The sequence below is a fragment of the Parambassis ranga genome, chromosome 10 (genome assembly GCF_900634625.1).
Source record: "Parambassis ranga chromosome 10, fParRan2.1, whole genome shotgun sequence".
Taxonomy (NCBI): Eukaryota; Metazoa; Chordata; class Actinopteri; family Ambassidae; genus Parambassis; species Parambassis ranga.
This window is the reverse complement of record NC_041031.1, coordinates 9,228,810-9,245,200: the sequence shown is the minus strand read 5'-3', so window position 1 is coordinate 9,245,200 and position 16,391 is coordinate 9,228,810. Positions and strand designations below refer to the sequence as shown.

At 40.9% G+C, this 16,391-nt stretch overlaps 2 protein-coding genes across 2 annotated transcripts; both read left to right on the top strand.

Moving 5' to 3' along the window:
• The first annotated feature begins 902 nt into the window (after positions 1–902).
• Positions 903–8,641, top strand: fam193b (family with sequence similarity 193 member B). The gene is made up of 10 exons (XM_028415679.1): positions 903–1,197; positions 2,510–2,788; positions 3,142–3,328; positions 4,998–5,216; positions 5,671–6,073; positions 6,183–6,366; positions 6,455–6,688; positions 6,835–7,897; positions 7,993–8,068; positions 8,187–8,641. Exons 1-10 carry the CDS (start codon positions 1,039–1,041, stop codon positions 8,281–8,283), a joined length of 2,901 nt encoding a protein of 966 aa, XP_028271480.1. The 5' UTR covers positions 903–1,038; the 3' UTR covers positions 8,284–8,641.
• Positions 8,642–10,635: 1,994 nt separating this feature from the next.
• On the top strand, positions 10,636–16,308 carry ddx41 (DEAD (Asp-Glu-Ala-Asp) box polypeptide 41). Its single transcript, XM_028415700.1, has 17 exons — positions 10,636–10,904; positions 11,645–11,740; positions 11,817–11,967; positions 12,077–12,151; positions 12,363–12,423; positions 12,513–12,649; positions 12,738–12,810; positions 12,907–13,060; positions 13,333–13,469; positions 13,691–13,853; positions 14,237–14,368; positions 14,462–14,533; positions 14,618–14,714; positions 14,943–15,092; positions 15,192–15,263; positions 15,725–15,835; positions 15,919–16,308. The coding sequence occupies exons 1-17, from the start codon at positions 10,872–10,874 to the stop codon at positions 16,053–16,055; spliced, it is 1,851 nt and encodes a 616-aa protein (XP_028271501.1). The 5' UTR covers positions 10,636–10,871; the 3' UTR covers positions 16,056–16,308.
• The last annotated feature ends 83 nt before the right edge of the window (positions 16,309–16,391 follow it).

Here is a 16,391-nt window from a genome sequence, read left to right as displayed (position 1 = left end):
TCCTTCTGGTAGACCAATTTGGATTTTATGTTTCCTAAAAAAATATGTGGGCCTACACTGCGCATATTATGTGTATTAAAAGAGGAAAATTGCAAAATGCCTGCCAAAGCTGCACCTATGTGTTTAATTACCTACTTCCACGTACTTCCGCTGTTTTGCGACAAACATTAACTTTTTTATTTACATTAAATTATCATGGAAAATGCTTACAAACTGTGTAAGACTTTAATATCGCTTCCCTCTGCATCATAAATGCATACATTTCCTATATTTCCCAAAGCACTCGAATGCGTCAGGAGGAAAACGTAAAACGTCACTGTCAAGCCTCCGACCCCTCCCTCCAATCGCCACTTGCACATATTTTACAGAGCACTGCACCTTTATTTTTAATATCGTATTATACTAAACAATAGTTTCTCGATATTTACACGCCGTTACACATTTATGGAATATAATATTATAAATAACCCGGTTTTCTATGAAGTAGCTCTATCGAGTTTTATTGTTATGCACTTTCGATATTATACTATAAACCTTAGCAGCTCTTCCACCGTCGTTAGAAAACTACCTCAACTCAAGCCGTATCAGCATGTTTTATTATTTTAGGCTAAATACAAAGCATGGTGTGGTCACACAGACACATATTAAACTGAAATACAACACAATGCTGAGAAAATCGTTGAGTAGCAAATGTAAACATGAGGGCTACTTGAAATTTTATGTAATTGGCTAATTCTGCTGTCTTTTTATCCCGGACAAAGTGGGAGGGGAGCATTGCCCTTACTAAACATGGCGGCGCCTGGCTTCACCGCGACAACAGGATTACAGCTGTGTTCTCCATGCGGAAGTGAAGCCTCTTTGCCAGCAGTTTCTTTAACCTTTGAACTCCCGAGTGTGCCAGTCCTCCGCCATATTGACTGTTGTCTTGACTGGAGGAGATAGAGAACATTTTGAGGTCCGACAAGAAAAGAAAGTGTGCCCTTAAAATCTTCGAAACTGGTGCAAACTTGGCCAAAGCGTATTATAAACATCGTCGCGATGGCAAGGAAGAAAAGCAAGCAGCAAGGGATCGCCCAGAAGGAGCTTGTACCTGGACAGCAGACCGCACCGAAGAGCTCAGTTTCTCCCGGCGATGCAGCTGGCGGTGGCGGCGGAGATGCTGGGCTGGATAGGCTGGCTACAACCAGGGCGAACCAGGTAGCTAGCAGCAAGCCAAACGATGCGTTCAAAATTGGCTAGCTAGCCTCTGTGCTAGCACCAGTCTGCTAATCCAAGCATCTTCTATTGTGCTTTTATTTAATGAAGCCAAACAGTGCAGAGGTGAAGTTATATGCATCCATTGGGTTGTGGGAAGCTATTTTAGTCATAGTGTACTTGTCGTGGGTGTAGAGCTACATGCCGTTTGATGTGAAAATAAATAAATAATAACATCAACTTATCGAACAGGATCGTTCACATCAGGCGGCTTTCAGGCAATGTTGCTAGCATTGCAGCCCATCTCTTCCACGGGACAGGTGACATTGTGGCTCAAGCAGGTCGTCCCATTATCAACGTTTACAACTCTTCATCCGTGCAGCTAACGTTAGCTAACAGGCTAGCCGGGCTATCATCTTCAGCTAGCGTGCCGTAAACGTGCTTGCTGCCCACACTCGGTCCCATCCATAGGCACCTCACAGTCAGAAGATGCTAACCCAGCTAGATGCTAACCTGCTAGTTAGTTTGCTAAATAAAACGGGGAAGCAATCACAACAGCAAACTCGGGCATGCTTTTATTACTCGAGCGTGTCATGCTATTACGTGCTTGTGTTTTTATTCTTTTATCGCAGCGTAACAGGAGCTAATATCAGAAAGTTTCAGTGCAAGCACTTAACTTATCGGCTAATGATGGCTAGCTAAATCAGTGTCAGTAACATTAGCTGTGTGGGTTTACCACAGACCTTTAAGATGTAATGATACGCCACAAGACTGACAGTGGTCTTCTCGGGACCCAAGTAATTTTAAACCTGATCTGAGTTTTTAAACTATTCCCTGACTAACTGTTGCTTCGACTAATACATTACGTTTTATACTTAAGATGTACCCACGATCATATTTATGTATTTATCCACTGAATCCTACCACAACGAGGACACTACTGCTACATTTTGTTTCAACAATTTTACTGAGCTTTTTAAAACTGCACCATGTATTGCATCTTATGTTGAGCTCCATGTTCCTTATACTAGTGACTGTCTACAACATAATGTTTGACACTTGGAAGTTGCTTGTGATTCTGGGTTGTTTAATCACACACTGGCATTCTATAATATGTTATAATTAATAATAATATTTGTTTATTTTTAATAAAGGCTGTTTTGTTTAGGGTGATTTAAGTGAAATTTGTGATGCAATTGATGATAAAGTAGACATTCAGAGTTTCTGACTAAGTAGTCCCTCTTTCTTGTTAAAGAAAGTTCTGTAAATGGTATTTATAGTTGGAGTTTTCATTATGTTCTCTGTCTCTTTCTAGCCCATGCACACCTGCTGCCTCCTGTGCCACCGTGAATTTAAGGACTGGGGAGCAAACTCGGTGAATGGACTTCCTGTGGGACATGGGACGAAGCTAGCTGATGCTGTGCCTGCCTTGTCCCAGGCCTTATTGCGGGAGGCACCGGGGCGGAAGCTGGCCGACGCAGTTCCCTCACTGTCACAGTCACTGCTGGGTGAGGTGCCTCTGTGGATCTGTCAGAGCTGCTGCAAGAGTGTGGAAGAGGAGGAGAGGCGGAGCACACAGGACCAGCCAACGCCGGTAAATAACAAGGGACACATTTGGGTCAGAGAGAGAGAAAGACGACAATTCCCGTCATTGTCATTGCTAGATAAATACTTTGAATGAAATGCAAATTTTGAAGACTGACAGCATCATCTTACTTCACTGCAGGCAAGCATACTGTTTTTGATGTTTTGGGTTAAATGTGAAAAATGACCAGAAGACAGCAAAGGGTGAAATTTCTGAATAATGCAGTGCAATGAGTAATGTCCAGTTTTTGTGTTTGGTCTTGTTTCACTGCAATTTGGTTCCATTGCAGCCAATATGTAGACCTATGTTGACAGCAGATGATTCACTAATTGTAATTTTGTTTTTTGTTTTTTCAAATTCAGGTACCATTGTCACACTCTTCCTCCTGTAAGTCCCAGAGCTGTGGGAACGGTTACCCGGAGCAAAGTACTGTAGACTGGGACCCAAGTTCCTTCCTGTCAGCCCATAAACTGTCAGGTCTCTGGAACTCTGCCCACACCAACGGAGGGGAACACTGCAACCATAACACTTCTTCACACTCACAACAAGGTCTGTCAACACATGGCAAACAATCTAAACATTTTATAACAGTGGCAGTAACTGCTGCAAATTTAGTAAACATTAATATTAGGCTATAACACATATTATAAGAACAAATATACATCCTGTGAATATAGAGTATTAAAACGTTAGTGTAGTCCAGATATGATAAACAACATGAAAAACAAAGCAACTATGTCTGTTCTAAAACGTTACCATGAATGACAGCACTTGGCTAAATTAGCTGTTTTCATAGCCTGCAGTTAATACATTGACAGAACCTAATCCAATGAGATTATTTGTCAAGCATAAAGAAAAAGCAGAATATGATTAAATAAATCAGGTTTTATTAAGGATGGATTATAATTAATCATAGCATGTAAATTAAAGTTTAATCAAGTTTAATCTATTATTTAATACGTTGTCCTTTGTCTACTCAGGGTGTAAGAGGACAATAATACAAAGTAACATTTTCTAGCCTCATTGACCTTAGACGTGGCTTGTTAGAGATCAGAATTGAATGTGAAAGTGAGACATGTTTCCGGAGGGCAGGTGTGACAAACAGCTGTGATGACTTTATTTTCGCCTATTTTTCCCCTCCCTGTTTCTTTGCTTTCGTCAGACTACTTTGTAGAGTGTACTTGACTGAACTGTGTGTGTGTCTTTAAGTTTAGCAATTTTGTCAAAGTGGTCATTTCTGCCAAATTACCTGCGGACAGCAGTAAGTGAAAGCAGTACATGTAAGCACCATCCGAGTAGCTTCACCCTTCTTAAATAACTAAAAATTCAATTTTAAGGAAAGTAGGAGGGAAAGAGACAGAAAAGAGTTTTGCTTTGATGCTAGCTAGAGTATAATCACCAGTATCCTTTTAAACAAATGGTTACTTTTAAGCCTGGGTTTTGTTACTGTACAGCACTTCTGCTGCAGTGTGTGCTGGCTGGGAAGAGATCATTTTTTCACAACATAAATAAGTATGCTGCACTATTGAGATGCTGTAATGTAGAAAGTTCTACTTTCTAATTTTTTTTGTAAAAAAAAAAAAAAGGACTAAAACTGACTTCTTTAGCTGGTTTCTTCACGGTCATAGATAAACAGGCCTAAACACGCCAGCAAAGTAAAAAAGAATTAAAAAATGTAAACAGTCCAATAATGCGCAAAACAGCGCTCAGCTGAGACATGGTTGTACCTGTTAGTCTTCACACCTTCTTAGATATTATAACAAAAAATACTGTTTGTTGTGTCTTGCCAGTTTAGTCGACCCATGTATTCTAAAACAAATTTAATATCAGCTGACTGCAGTTATGAAAATACATTTCACTTTCACTTACAGTCCTTTGTAAAAAGCATCAAAAGCCTTGAAACAAATAGCAAAGCTAGTGCCAACATACTTACCTTTACATCACAAAGTTTGCATAGCATACAGCCAGGTCCTCTTAACTTTCCTCAATTCCCAGAAGATGATAAAATCATCAAAAATAAAGTTTGACCAAATGCTTGTCCTCTGCGCAAGATCCATGTTTAAATAGATCAAATTATGTGAATGGATTTTCCCCACCCCCAACATTAATCCCCAGCCAATATATAATATGGACAAACACAGCTATGTACTTTCCCCATGATTGTAACAATTGTCATGTTGCTTTAAATTCACTATCAGTTCACTTGTTCTCACTGCAGGTATAACAGCTGGGTCTGCCTGTCTCGAGAAAAGAGGACTTCATGAAGCGCCTGGGAAGTCTGTGAAAACATCAGGGACCAAAGTCTGTCCCTACAGTCACCCGTCATCCCAAAACTCCAGTGGATCTTCTGCTGGGAACCCTCTGCCTACCTCAGCAGACCTCTGTAAGACCACTTCCAAGCACTTCAAGACCATGTGCCGTCGACCAACGCCACCAGGTAATTGTTCTTCAACACATTTTGTTTAATAAACCCACTACATTTGAATGCTTTGTTTGTCATATTAATTTAGTTTTTATGTAAAGTATTATCAAAGGGGGAAGACAGTCATTTGTAGTATGTATATTTGGCCCTTTACCACACCCCTTTTCAACATAGGCATCATAATGCATACTGACTCCATAAAAACAGTGATTCTTGTGCATTAATTGTGCGCGTCTATCTAATTTACAAAAAAGAACTGTAAAAAAACACTAATTCATTAATTATATAGCTGATTGTTAAGATGCTTTAACAGCAGAACAGGGAAGAAATTACAACTCACTTTCAAGGTAGATCCAGGTATTCAGGCCTCAGTGAGATATGAATGATAATTATAGTCTTTGGTTCTAATAGTAGCAGGACTGCTCATGAACGGCTGAGTATTTTTCTTTAATGTCTTTTTCTTGTCTAGGTGAAGCCTTCCATCCCAATGACCATCAACATACAGACCTGTCGGTACCCCCCAACAGTCCCACCGGCCTGTCTTCCCAGCATTCCTCTCTTGTGCCCCCAAAGCCGAACTCTGGGCAGCATGGCCATGTCACCTCCTCCTGCGGCACAGCTGTGGCAGCGCACGCTCCCTTTTCCCCACTGGTACCAAACCTTCATGGCCCTGCAGCTAAACTCAATTCTCCAGACAGCCCAACATCAGTCCACAAGCCCAGCCCATGCAAAAACTCCCACATTCCTCCTGTGAACACACAACATAGCAAACTGGGCACGCCAGTAATGGGCTGCAACCACTCTTGTAATGGACACGGCCCGGGAACGGTGGCCCCTTCCAACGTTGGCCATCTAACAGCTGGGGCCTGCAGGTTAGTGTTCATATATCAAGACTGGTTTTCTTTAACTAGTTAAACTGAGAAATCATATCAGTGTGTGATATTCTGAATATAAATACATTTTTTATTATTATTTTTGCAGGGATCAAACATGTAAGGGGCACAAAGTGACTAATGGGACATTGTGCCATCCTTCGCCTGAGCTGGAGGAAGGTGAGGATGAAGACAGCAGCTCTGAGAGAAGCTCCTGTGCCTCCTCTTCAACTAACCAGAAGGATGGGAAGTACTGTGACTGCTGCTACTGCGAGTTCTTTGGACACAATGCGGTACTTTCTATTAGCCATTAACCTTTAAAGCTACATTGTTTTCTAAACATTTATAAATGTAAGACGTTGCTTTGTTGTTTGGTCACAGCCTCCTGCTGCACCAACTAGCCGAAACTACGCAGAGATCCGGGAGAAGCTACGCTCACGTCTGACCCGGCGTAAGGAGGAGCTGCCTCAACGTCAAGACACAGAACTGACAGTGGCTGGTGCCATTGACAACCGGGACGTGGACGAGCTGTTAGACTTCATAAACAGTTCAGAGCCCAAACCTGTCAACAGTGCCAAGGCTGCCAAAAGGGCTCGACACAAACAAAAGAAGAAGGTGTGGAAACTTAACTAACTTTGTATTTATTGTATATGTCAAGTTTATGCCAGTTTAACTTCTTTGTTATGTTCATCATTCAACATTTCACTTTGTGTGAACTTACCCATTTACACGTGGGTGTCTGTTTATCACATCTCTTGCAGGAAAAAGCTCAGCAGGGTAACATGGATGCTGCAGGCAGTGACCCCCACTCCAATCCATGTGAGCCCGTGGACGAGCCCATGTCTGATGGGCCAGAAGCCAGTCGGTTGCTGGACTGGCCACAGCTTGAACTTGAGCGTGTTAACAGTTTTCTTACAAGTCGGCTAGAAGAGATAAAAAACACCATCAAAGATTCGATCCGGGCCTCATTTAGCATGTATGACCTTAATCTGGATGTCAACGACTTCCCAAAGAAGGCGGCGACGTTGGAGGGAAATCATTTACTGTCCCATCTGAACGGTTCCTCTGACTTACAGCAAATAGACCTTGACCTCTCTCCACTTTCACTTGGATCCTTTAAGAGCCACCTGGACCTAGTTAATGGGTGGGAGGACACATCCATAGTCTCATCCTCTAACTCCACCACAAGCACCACAACCACTACTGCATCAGGAGTTAGTGTTGCTTCAAAGGACATTCAACGGTTGCACACAACCCCCAGTCTCTCAAAGCTCATAAGAGTTCGCTCCCCAGAAAGATGCACTTCCAGTGGATCTGACAGTTTGCCACAGGTGCCAGTCCAAACAACAGCTAAATCAAAAGAGGAGACTCTTGATCCCAAGAACACAACAGTTGGAAATGGGGGTGCAAAGGCCAAGAAGAATAAGAAACAGCAGCAGAGACAGGAGCTGTGTGTGTCAGAGCAGAATTCCAACAAACCAACCAAAGCTGCCTCTGGGAATGAAGCGCAAAGAACCAATGAGTTTAAAGAAATGCTGTCTAACAGCTTGAAGTCTGGAAACAGACAGACTCAGCACTCAGCAGAAAACCAGAGAAATGGGCCTAAGAAAGCTGAGGAGGGTAGATCATCCAAACATGCAGCAAACGGACCTTTGATGGCACAAAGGGGGAGAAGTGACACAGAGACACGAGGAGGACGGCCTGAGCAGGATTCAGAAAACAAAGCTCACCCCACTGTTCCAGCAAATGGGCAACAGCAGCAGCAATCCAAGGGAAGAAACAAGAAGAATAAGAACAAGGGTGAAAAATCCAGCAGCGCTATTGGTATGGGCGAATATATCAATCAAGTGTGCACAATGATTTAATAAAGTTTGATTTTTTTTAATTTTTTTTTTTAAATCTGAACTTTCACTCCTTAGATGACGTATTTCTCCCTAAAGATGTGGATCCAACAGAAATGGATGAGATTGATCGGGAAGTGGAATATTTTAAAAGGTAAGTTCATCACTGTAGGGTGATATAAATACAATAAACTGCTTTATTTAAATAAACTATTTGACCGAGTGGGGATCTCCTTCTTTTGCTTTGTTTGTCTGTCCTTGCTCCCTTGTAGGTTTTGCCTGGATTCTGCTAAGCAAACCCGCCAGAAGGTAGCAGTGAACTGGTCCAACTTTAGCCTCAAGAAGGTTCCTTCCAATGCAGCTCAATAACTTGGATGAGTGCCAGAGAAAAAACTTCGCACCACAAACTCTTTCAGTAGAGCCCTCTTTGGCCCGAGGCCTTCTCTCATTCCCACTTTTCTCCTCTTCCTTACTAAGCCAAGGGACCCTGGTTCAAAAAAAAAACACCATACTCTCCATTCAGAAGACTGAAACAACAACGTGCGACTGACAAGCCAGGGAGCATTCTTAAGGCCAACTCTACCCTTTGCTATTACTGCAGTGTTCACTAAATGAGAGATGCAAAAAATGGAAACCAGTCTGTTGAATCCACTGCAATCATGTGCTGACGTATGTAGTATGTAAACAATTACCTTACATGAAATAAATGTTTTTATCACAAATGAGACATTTTAACGTGGTTAAACTTCTGAATTCCAATTCTCGATTCGGTGCTCATCATACATTACATTATGCACTGCTAGAGTTAGACCCACTACAGCAATTTTAGACACTAGACCATTTGTCTTATACTGTATGACTGTCAAAGAAGACACAAGACAGCTGTTTGACCTAATTTAAAGAACAACACTTGTACCCCTCTCATCTGCAGAATACAGTGAGGGTTACTCAGGCTGCAGTGCATCTGGTGGTTATTTATAGTTTTTATTGGAATATTTGTCTAAATTTTTAACAATTGGGGAAAAAAAATTAGATATCAAAGGTAGACATTGCACAGGAACACTTGACTTAGTAATTATACTGTTTTCTAAAGCTTATACACTTATGTCTTTATTGCTCTTACAACTGGTCCACAGAGTAAATCTTAAAATCCTAAATCCATTATTTAACCCATGCCTATGCATGATATGAAGGAAAGAAATCTTGTTTCCCCGCCCCCAGATTTGATCTATTTATCACCACCAGCGGCCATATATTTGCCCCTATCCCACTCAATCTGTTTTTATCCCATGTCCTAGCAGTAACAGTTACACCAGTGTGCAATGTTCTTTTTAACGTTGAAGCCATGACACCTTGTTGATTTTATGCTTGTACATACTGAGTGGATTTTTTAGGCCCCTTTGAGCCATTGTCTTGTGTTTCTGAGGGTTGTGTGAGTAAGGGATGCATTTTCAACATACCCCCCCTCCCTCCCTGTAGTATGAACTTGGTGGCAACATCCACCTCTGCTAAACATAAATATCACAGAAGAGATCCTATGGTACAACTATGGTCTTGGGTTCTGCACCAGTGTCATTGTCTTAGCTGATGGCTTTTTTGAGTTGGATGATTTGTTTCCTGAATCTGTGCTGAGGTTTTGTTTCATCAACATCTCTGATGCTTTCCAGGTTATATTCAGTTAGAGAAGATGATCTTAATGTTTCGAATGTAGATTTATACTATACCAATAATAGCCAAGTGTATGTTGGCTTGTTTCTTTTTTTTTAAATTCACTTTTGATACTGTGAAAAATCTTTCGTTCGGAAAGATTAAAAACAATACAGTTTGACAAAAAATAAGTGTGGTGTTTGCTTTCTAAGTCTGTCCAATAGTATCCATCATACAGCAGCGTGGTTCTTCACCGCCAGGCTTTCGCTTTGTTCGGATGCTGCGTCTCGATAAGGTTTGACCCTTCCAGCCTCCCGTAAGCTGGATCCATACTCCGCGAGACAAAGAGCGGAGAACGCGCTCCACGGGTGGTAAAGAGATACAAAAAAAATGTCTTTTCCGCACTGAGGTACCATACTCCGCGAGACGCGTGTGTGCAGAACTCCTCATACGGCCCGCCCACTAAACTATAAGGAAAGACTTTACTGAGTTTTTTTACACACCACAAGGACTTGTGCCATGGCAAGAGGGCATTATACAGAGAGGGTGCCTGCAACAGCGTGAGATGTCCGGCGATGAGTTGTGAAAATGCGACATTAAAAGTAACAATAGCAAAGATTCAGTGTTTGTGCCTTTATGACCACATTTGCACATCTACTGTGTTCCAATGTGCCTGCGATACTTCAAACTGTCCGGTGATGAGCTGTGAAGATGCGACATTAAAAGTAACAATAGCAAAGATATACAGACATTGTTAACGAGCCTGTTATGCCCGGGTATGTAGGAGTATATAGAATGGTAATAACAGTCACCATCTGGTATGTGTGAATGGCTGTCTGGAGTTATTGGTGACAAATCACCCTGACTTGCCTTTCTTTCTTTCTTTTATTGCTCATCATGCAAACCGGTATGGTCTTATCTAAATCTGTTGAATCAGTGCTGTTTATACACCTATATACCTGGAGAGGCTCTTGCGCTTCTCCACTTTCATCACGCCCACAATAAATTCCGACCAATCACAGCATGGTTGCCGCACAGCCTTGAAAGACAAAGTTCGGCCCGGACCCTGTGCACAGGAGTGCGGATCAGCGGGCGGTCAGAGACAAAAAATGACGTCATTTTGTGGGCGTAACGTCTGCAGGGGGGAAAAATGTCTTTGTCTCGCGGAGTATGGATCCAGCTGTACAGTAGCAAAACTTCCACTTGTGTAAACATGCTGCTAGGTTACGTTGGTTGACGTATGTGTGTGTGTCTGGGTTTTGCTTTATAACTCTGTTACTTTGGGACATAAAACATTAGTGTATCTCAAAATGGAAATGGAGACCGAAAGTCGTCCAAAAAAGGTAAACTTAACGTATTTTATCGTTCGCACTATGCTAGGACTACACTAGCTAAGGTTAGCTAGCTCTTTAGCTCAGCGTTAGCTAATGCCCAGCTAGCTTACATATATGTTTTATATATTTGTTATATAACTATATTAAGGCGCAAAGGAGGCACAGTAGGTTAATGAAAAATGTCAGACTACCGTGGTGGACCAGGATGTATTTATCTTGATTAAACACGTTTAGATTAAAGAGTACGGAGTGTATCATAGCTAGCATTAGCTAAACGGTGTTATCGTACCCATATTTAAAACGTAATGGTGACGTTTTTGTTAAGAAATAACAACCATCCAAGAGTAACATAGCCTGCGTTTGTAGTAGAGTTAAATATAAAACGTTGCGGCTCATAGCTGATGTGATTGCTTAAAGCTTGTCTGAAAATGAGACACTGGCTGTTTGTGTGGATATGCTGTTTCGATTTACACACAGAAACCGGTCTTAATGTAAAGAGTTTGCAGAAGTGTGTAGCACAAATACATACTAGATAACACTCACAAATTGTTATTTAACATATGTGGGGTATAATAATGATAGATGTATGCTAGTATGCATCTCTACTCTGATACATCTAACACATTTCACTGTATGAAATTAGTATGTTTGCTGGGTAGTTGTCATTTAGTAGCATTTTCATATATTGTCTACAGATATATGTAACAAAATGATGCACGAATAAAGTGTTATTTGATGAATGTGTTCAGAGATCCAATGTGGGGGATGAAAGATCCGGCTCTGAAGGTTCAGAGGATGACGACTACGTTCCATATGTTCCTGTTAAAATCAGAAAGCAACAAATGGTAAGTTACTGTGGAGCGTTCGCATTAAAACTCTTTGGAGATGGAGAGCATTTTTTTTAACATAATATACTTATAGCTACAGAAGATGTTACGTCTGCGAGGGAAGGCAGTGGATGATGAACAGAAAGACAGTGGTGAAGAGCAGAGGGATGAAGATGAGGGTCTCGGTCCACGCTCCAATGTTAGTCTCCTTGACCAGCATCAGCATCTCAAAGAGAAAGCCGAAGGTACTCGGATAAAAAAAGACCGACTGCAAATCTGTTTAGTCATTTTCACCATGTTTTACTTGATCATCCAGTCCACACTACATCACCTGCTTTGTTTTTGTTTCCATAGCTCGAAAGGAGTCAGCCAAAGAGAAGCAACTGAAAGAGGAAGAAAAGATTCTTGAGAGTGTGGCAGAGGGCAGAGGTAAAATTTGAACACTGTCCAAAGCTACATGCATGATAAAGTACTAATCTGCTTGGCAGTGAAGCCACATTCAACTTTTGGCTTTACAGTATGTGATGATATATGATTAATATTTCCAAATGCATGTGGCTTACAGTATGTGGTCAAAAGAAATGTTTCAAATATAAGTTATCAAAACTAATTCTGGTCACTTTCACTTCTCTTCTTCCAGCTTTGATGTCTGTGAAGGAAATGGCCAAAGGTATTATATATGATGACCCCATAAAAACAAGGTGGGCGCAGTGAATTCTGCTAAGTCACATTTTGATTCTTGAGTTTTTCTGAAATCATTTGTTTACCGTAACTTCAATTTTCTTTATAGCTGGAAGGCACCACGCTATATTCTTAATATGCCAGACACCAGGCATGAACGTGTCAGGAAGAAATTTCACATTCTGGTTGATGGAGATGGCATCCCTCCTCCAATCAAAAGCTTCAGGGAGATGAAGTTTCCACCAGGTGACACCTCACTAATATCATACTTTGTCTTTCTGTATGAAGCCTTAAGTGGCCTCACATGATTAACAAACCTTTATTGTGTTTGCAGCAATTCTAAAAGGCTTAAAAAAGAAGGGCATCGTGCACCCGACACCAATTCAAATTCAAGGAATCCCTACAGTGTAAGTCCAGTATATATAAAGCTATGATGCAAATGTTGTGACTTGTCTTGGTTGAGTACAGTTAATTATTCCCAAACCAACACTGTTTTTCTGTAGTCTGTCAGGTCGAGACATGATTGGCATCGCCTTTACTGGATCAGGGAAGACTTTGGTTTTCACTCTGCCGATTATCATGTTTGCTCTGGAGCAGGAGAAAAGGCTGCCATTCTTTAAGAGAGAGGGACCATATGGACTTATCATCTGTCCTTCAGTAAGATCAAATTATTTTATAGATGCTACATCCTTAAATACAGTACATTGTCAGATTTATTAGCGTTCTAATAAATGTCTGGTAAATGTGTCTGTCTCTAAATACACAGTAGGTGTATGGTAATTTTTTTTGACACATCTGAAGTTTTAAACCTGATTAAAGACATGTAACACATTTCTCGCATTTTACCCTGCGGATATGATGACATAAGCTGTGTCTCTTATACTCATACTTCCCTAAGCGTGTTTTTTTTACCCTGTCTTTTATTCCAGCGAGAGTTGGCGAGACAGACGCATGGTATCATAGAATATTACTGCAAGCTGCTGGAGGAGGAAGGAGCCCCTCAGCTGCGCTCGGCCCTCTGCATAGGAGGAATGTCTGTTAAGGAGCAGATGGAAGTAGTGAAACAGTAAGTAAGATTGACGCATTATGAGGGGAAAAAAATTGGACGTTATTCAGAATTTTAGTTTGAACCAGTGATGAGCCAAAATTGAATGTCTCAGCTGTATCATTCAGAGACGAGCAAAATAATGAAAGGAGCAAATGTTGCTGCATTGATTGAAACTTAACAACAATGAGAGAATAGTGTTTTAGTTTGTTGTGACTCTCTCTGACTCTTCTTGTTTATAGTGGTGTGCACATGATGGTTGCAACCCCAGGAAGACTGATGGACCTGCTTCAAAAGAAGATGGTTAGTCTGGACATATGCCGCTACTTGGCTCTGGATGAGGCTGACAGGATGATTGACATGGGTTTTGAAGAAGACATCAGGACCATCTTTTCCTATTTCAAGGTGAGGCACAGATTTAATATTAACTTTCAATAATCAGATAATAAAACTGTTGATTCCAACAAATGGGTGGACATCACAAGGTGTCTATAACACACACACAACCTACTTCTTTATCAGCTGAATTACACATTACTGTGATCTTTCTCATTGGCTGTTTCTCTCTCCCTCATTTTCGCACAGTAAAAATCATGTGGCTATTTTGACATTTTTCACTGCTTCTCAGTACATTTAGGTTTCTCACACAGTCCGAATGTTTTCAGAGGTAGAAAATTTCACTATCATCCAAGAGCTACCCACATCTTGCCAAGGAGCCTGTCGTCCAGCTGCTGCACTCAATTACTTGACACTGGACAAAAAATAAAAAATAACTTGTTTGCTTACAGGGACAAAGACAAACACTGCTTTTCAGTGCCACTATGCCCAAGAAAATCCAGAACTTTGCTAAGAGTGCTCTGGTCAAACCCATCACTATTAACGTTGGCAGAGCTGGAGCTGCCAGCTTGGATGTTATCCAGGTATGTTCATCAGTCGGGGAGTTGGATTGCATTCAAATTACAAACCTGCTTGTGTCAAAATTGCATGAGCTGAATATTTTTATATGTGTGCAGGAAGTGGAGTATGTCAAAGAGGAGGCCAAGATGGTTTATCTCCTGGAGTGTCTACAGAAAACACCACCTCCAGTCAGTACAACCACGCATTTTAACACTTTCATACCTCATATACATGAAATCAGACATCACAGAATTATTTCTTCGTTACATCAGGTGCTTATATTTGCTGAGAAGAAGGCTGACGTTGACGCCATCCATGAGTATCTCCTGCTTAAGGGGGTGGAGGCAGTGGCCATACATGGTGGAAAAGGTATGCACAGCTCTATTCTACACATGAAAATACATAGTTTAATACATAGTAATAGTACTTACAAAGGGTTGTCACATTTCAGTGCTCAGTGCCTTACCAACCTTAATCTTTAATTTTCCTGTAGTTGCTGATCATTACCACCAGGTGCCATCTTCCCTGCAAATGTCACTTCGTTTCTTTGCTTGGACAGTGCTGTTTAAAGTGACATTTGTTGATATTTTGTTTCAGATCAGGAAGAAAGAACTAAAGCCATAGAAGCATTTAAGGAAGGAAAGAAAGATGTCCTCGTCGCCACAGATGTTGCCTCCAAGGGTCTGGATTTCCCAGCAATTCAACATGTAGTGAACTATGACATGCCAGAAGAGATAGAAAACTATGGTAATAAGATATACTATATGTATAATGTATAATTGGCTTTTCTCACTTAAAATGATTACACACCTCAAGCTGGTATTCCAAAAAATGTTCTTATTTTAGTCCACAGAATTGGAAGAACTGGCCGATCAGGCAAGACTGGTATTGCCACAACGTTCATCAATAAAGGCTGCGGTAAGACAAAAATCACATTCATTATGGAGTGGAGTATTGACCGTGTCTCAGTAAGAATGTTGAAACCAGTCAGTTATATATCTACAAAAAAAGAGGTCTTGGATTCAGATTTTTCTCTCATGTCAAAGACACATTACAGTTACAGGTTTAGTGACAATAAATAAAAATGGCACAATTTACACTAAAGACAATGCAAAGTCATGGAAAAGGCAAACGGAATATATGGACAGTGTTGACGCAGTTAGAAAGCAATAAACCTCCTGCAATCCAAATCTATATCTATCTATATTTAAATAATCTAAAAGCACAGTGAGTGACTCATATACATAATTTTATTCCAGTTTTGTTTATATTATATACTGCATACAACATGAGTAATAATCAGAATGATCCCCTCATGCTTGCATGACTTGTATGACAACATGTTTACAGTATGTGTATTTCTTATCTATGTCCAATAGATGAGTCAGTATTGATGGACCTGAAAGCTCTGCTTGTTGAAGCCAAGCAGAAGGTTCCTCCAGTCCTGCAGGTACTCCAGACAGGAGATGAGACCATGCTGGATATTGGAGGTGAGTTTTTTAAACCAAACCCTGTCCCCACAGATGCCAACATTCAACCTTTTCTAACACGTCTAATTCTTGTGTCCTCACAGGAGAGAGGGGCTGTACATTCTGCGGTGGTCTTGGCCATCGTATCACAGATTGTCCCAAGTTGGAGGCCATGCAGACCAAGCAGGTCACCAACATTGGACGGAAAGACTACCTGGCTCATAGCTCAATGGACTTTTAAGAGTTTTAAATAGAGAGAGAAAAAAACCTTCAGTGTTCAGTGTAACTGAAAAACACTTCTGAGGAAGCTGAAGTTAGTAACGTGTCACTGATCTAAGGAAGTGTATTTTAACATTACCTAAAGTAGGTGTGTTAGGTGAAATGATTGTCTCTGGCCCTGGTCTGTTAAGTTTTTCCTATTTGTTTTGCATATTGTGTCTTTGTAACATACAGTTTGGAATCTCAGATTGTAAATAAAACTACTATATTTGTTATTCTATTTTGTTATATGTGGAGGAAAGGCAAAGTGCTAACGGTACTGTATTCAGGAAATTGCCACAACAGGCAGAATAATGCA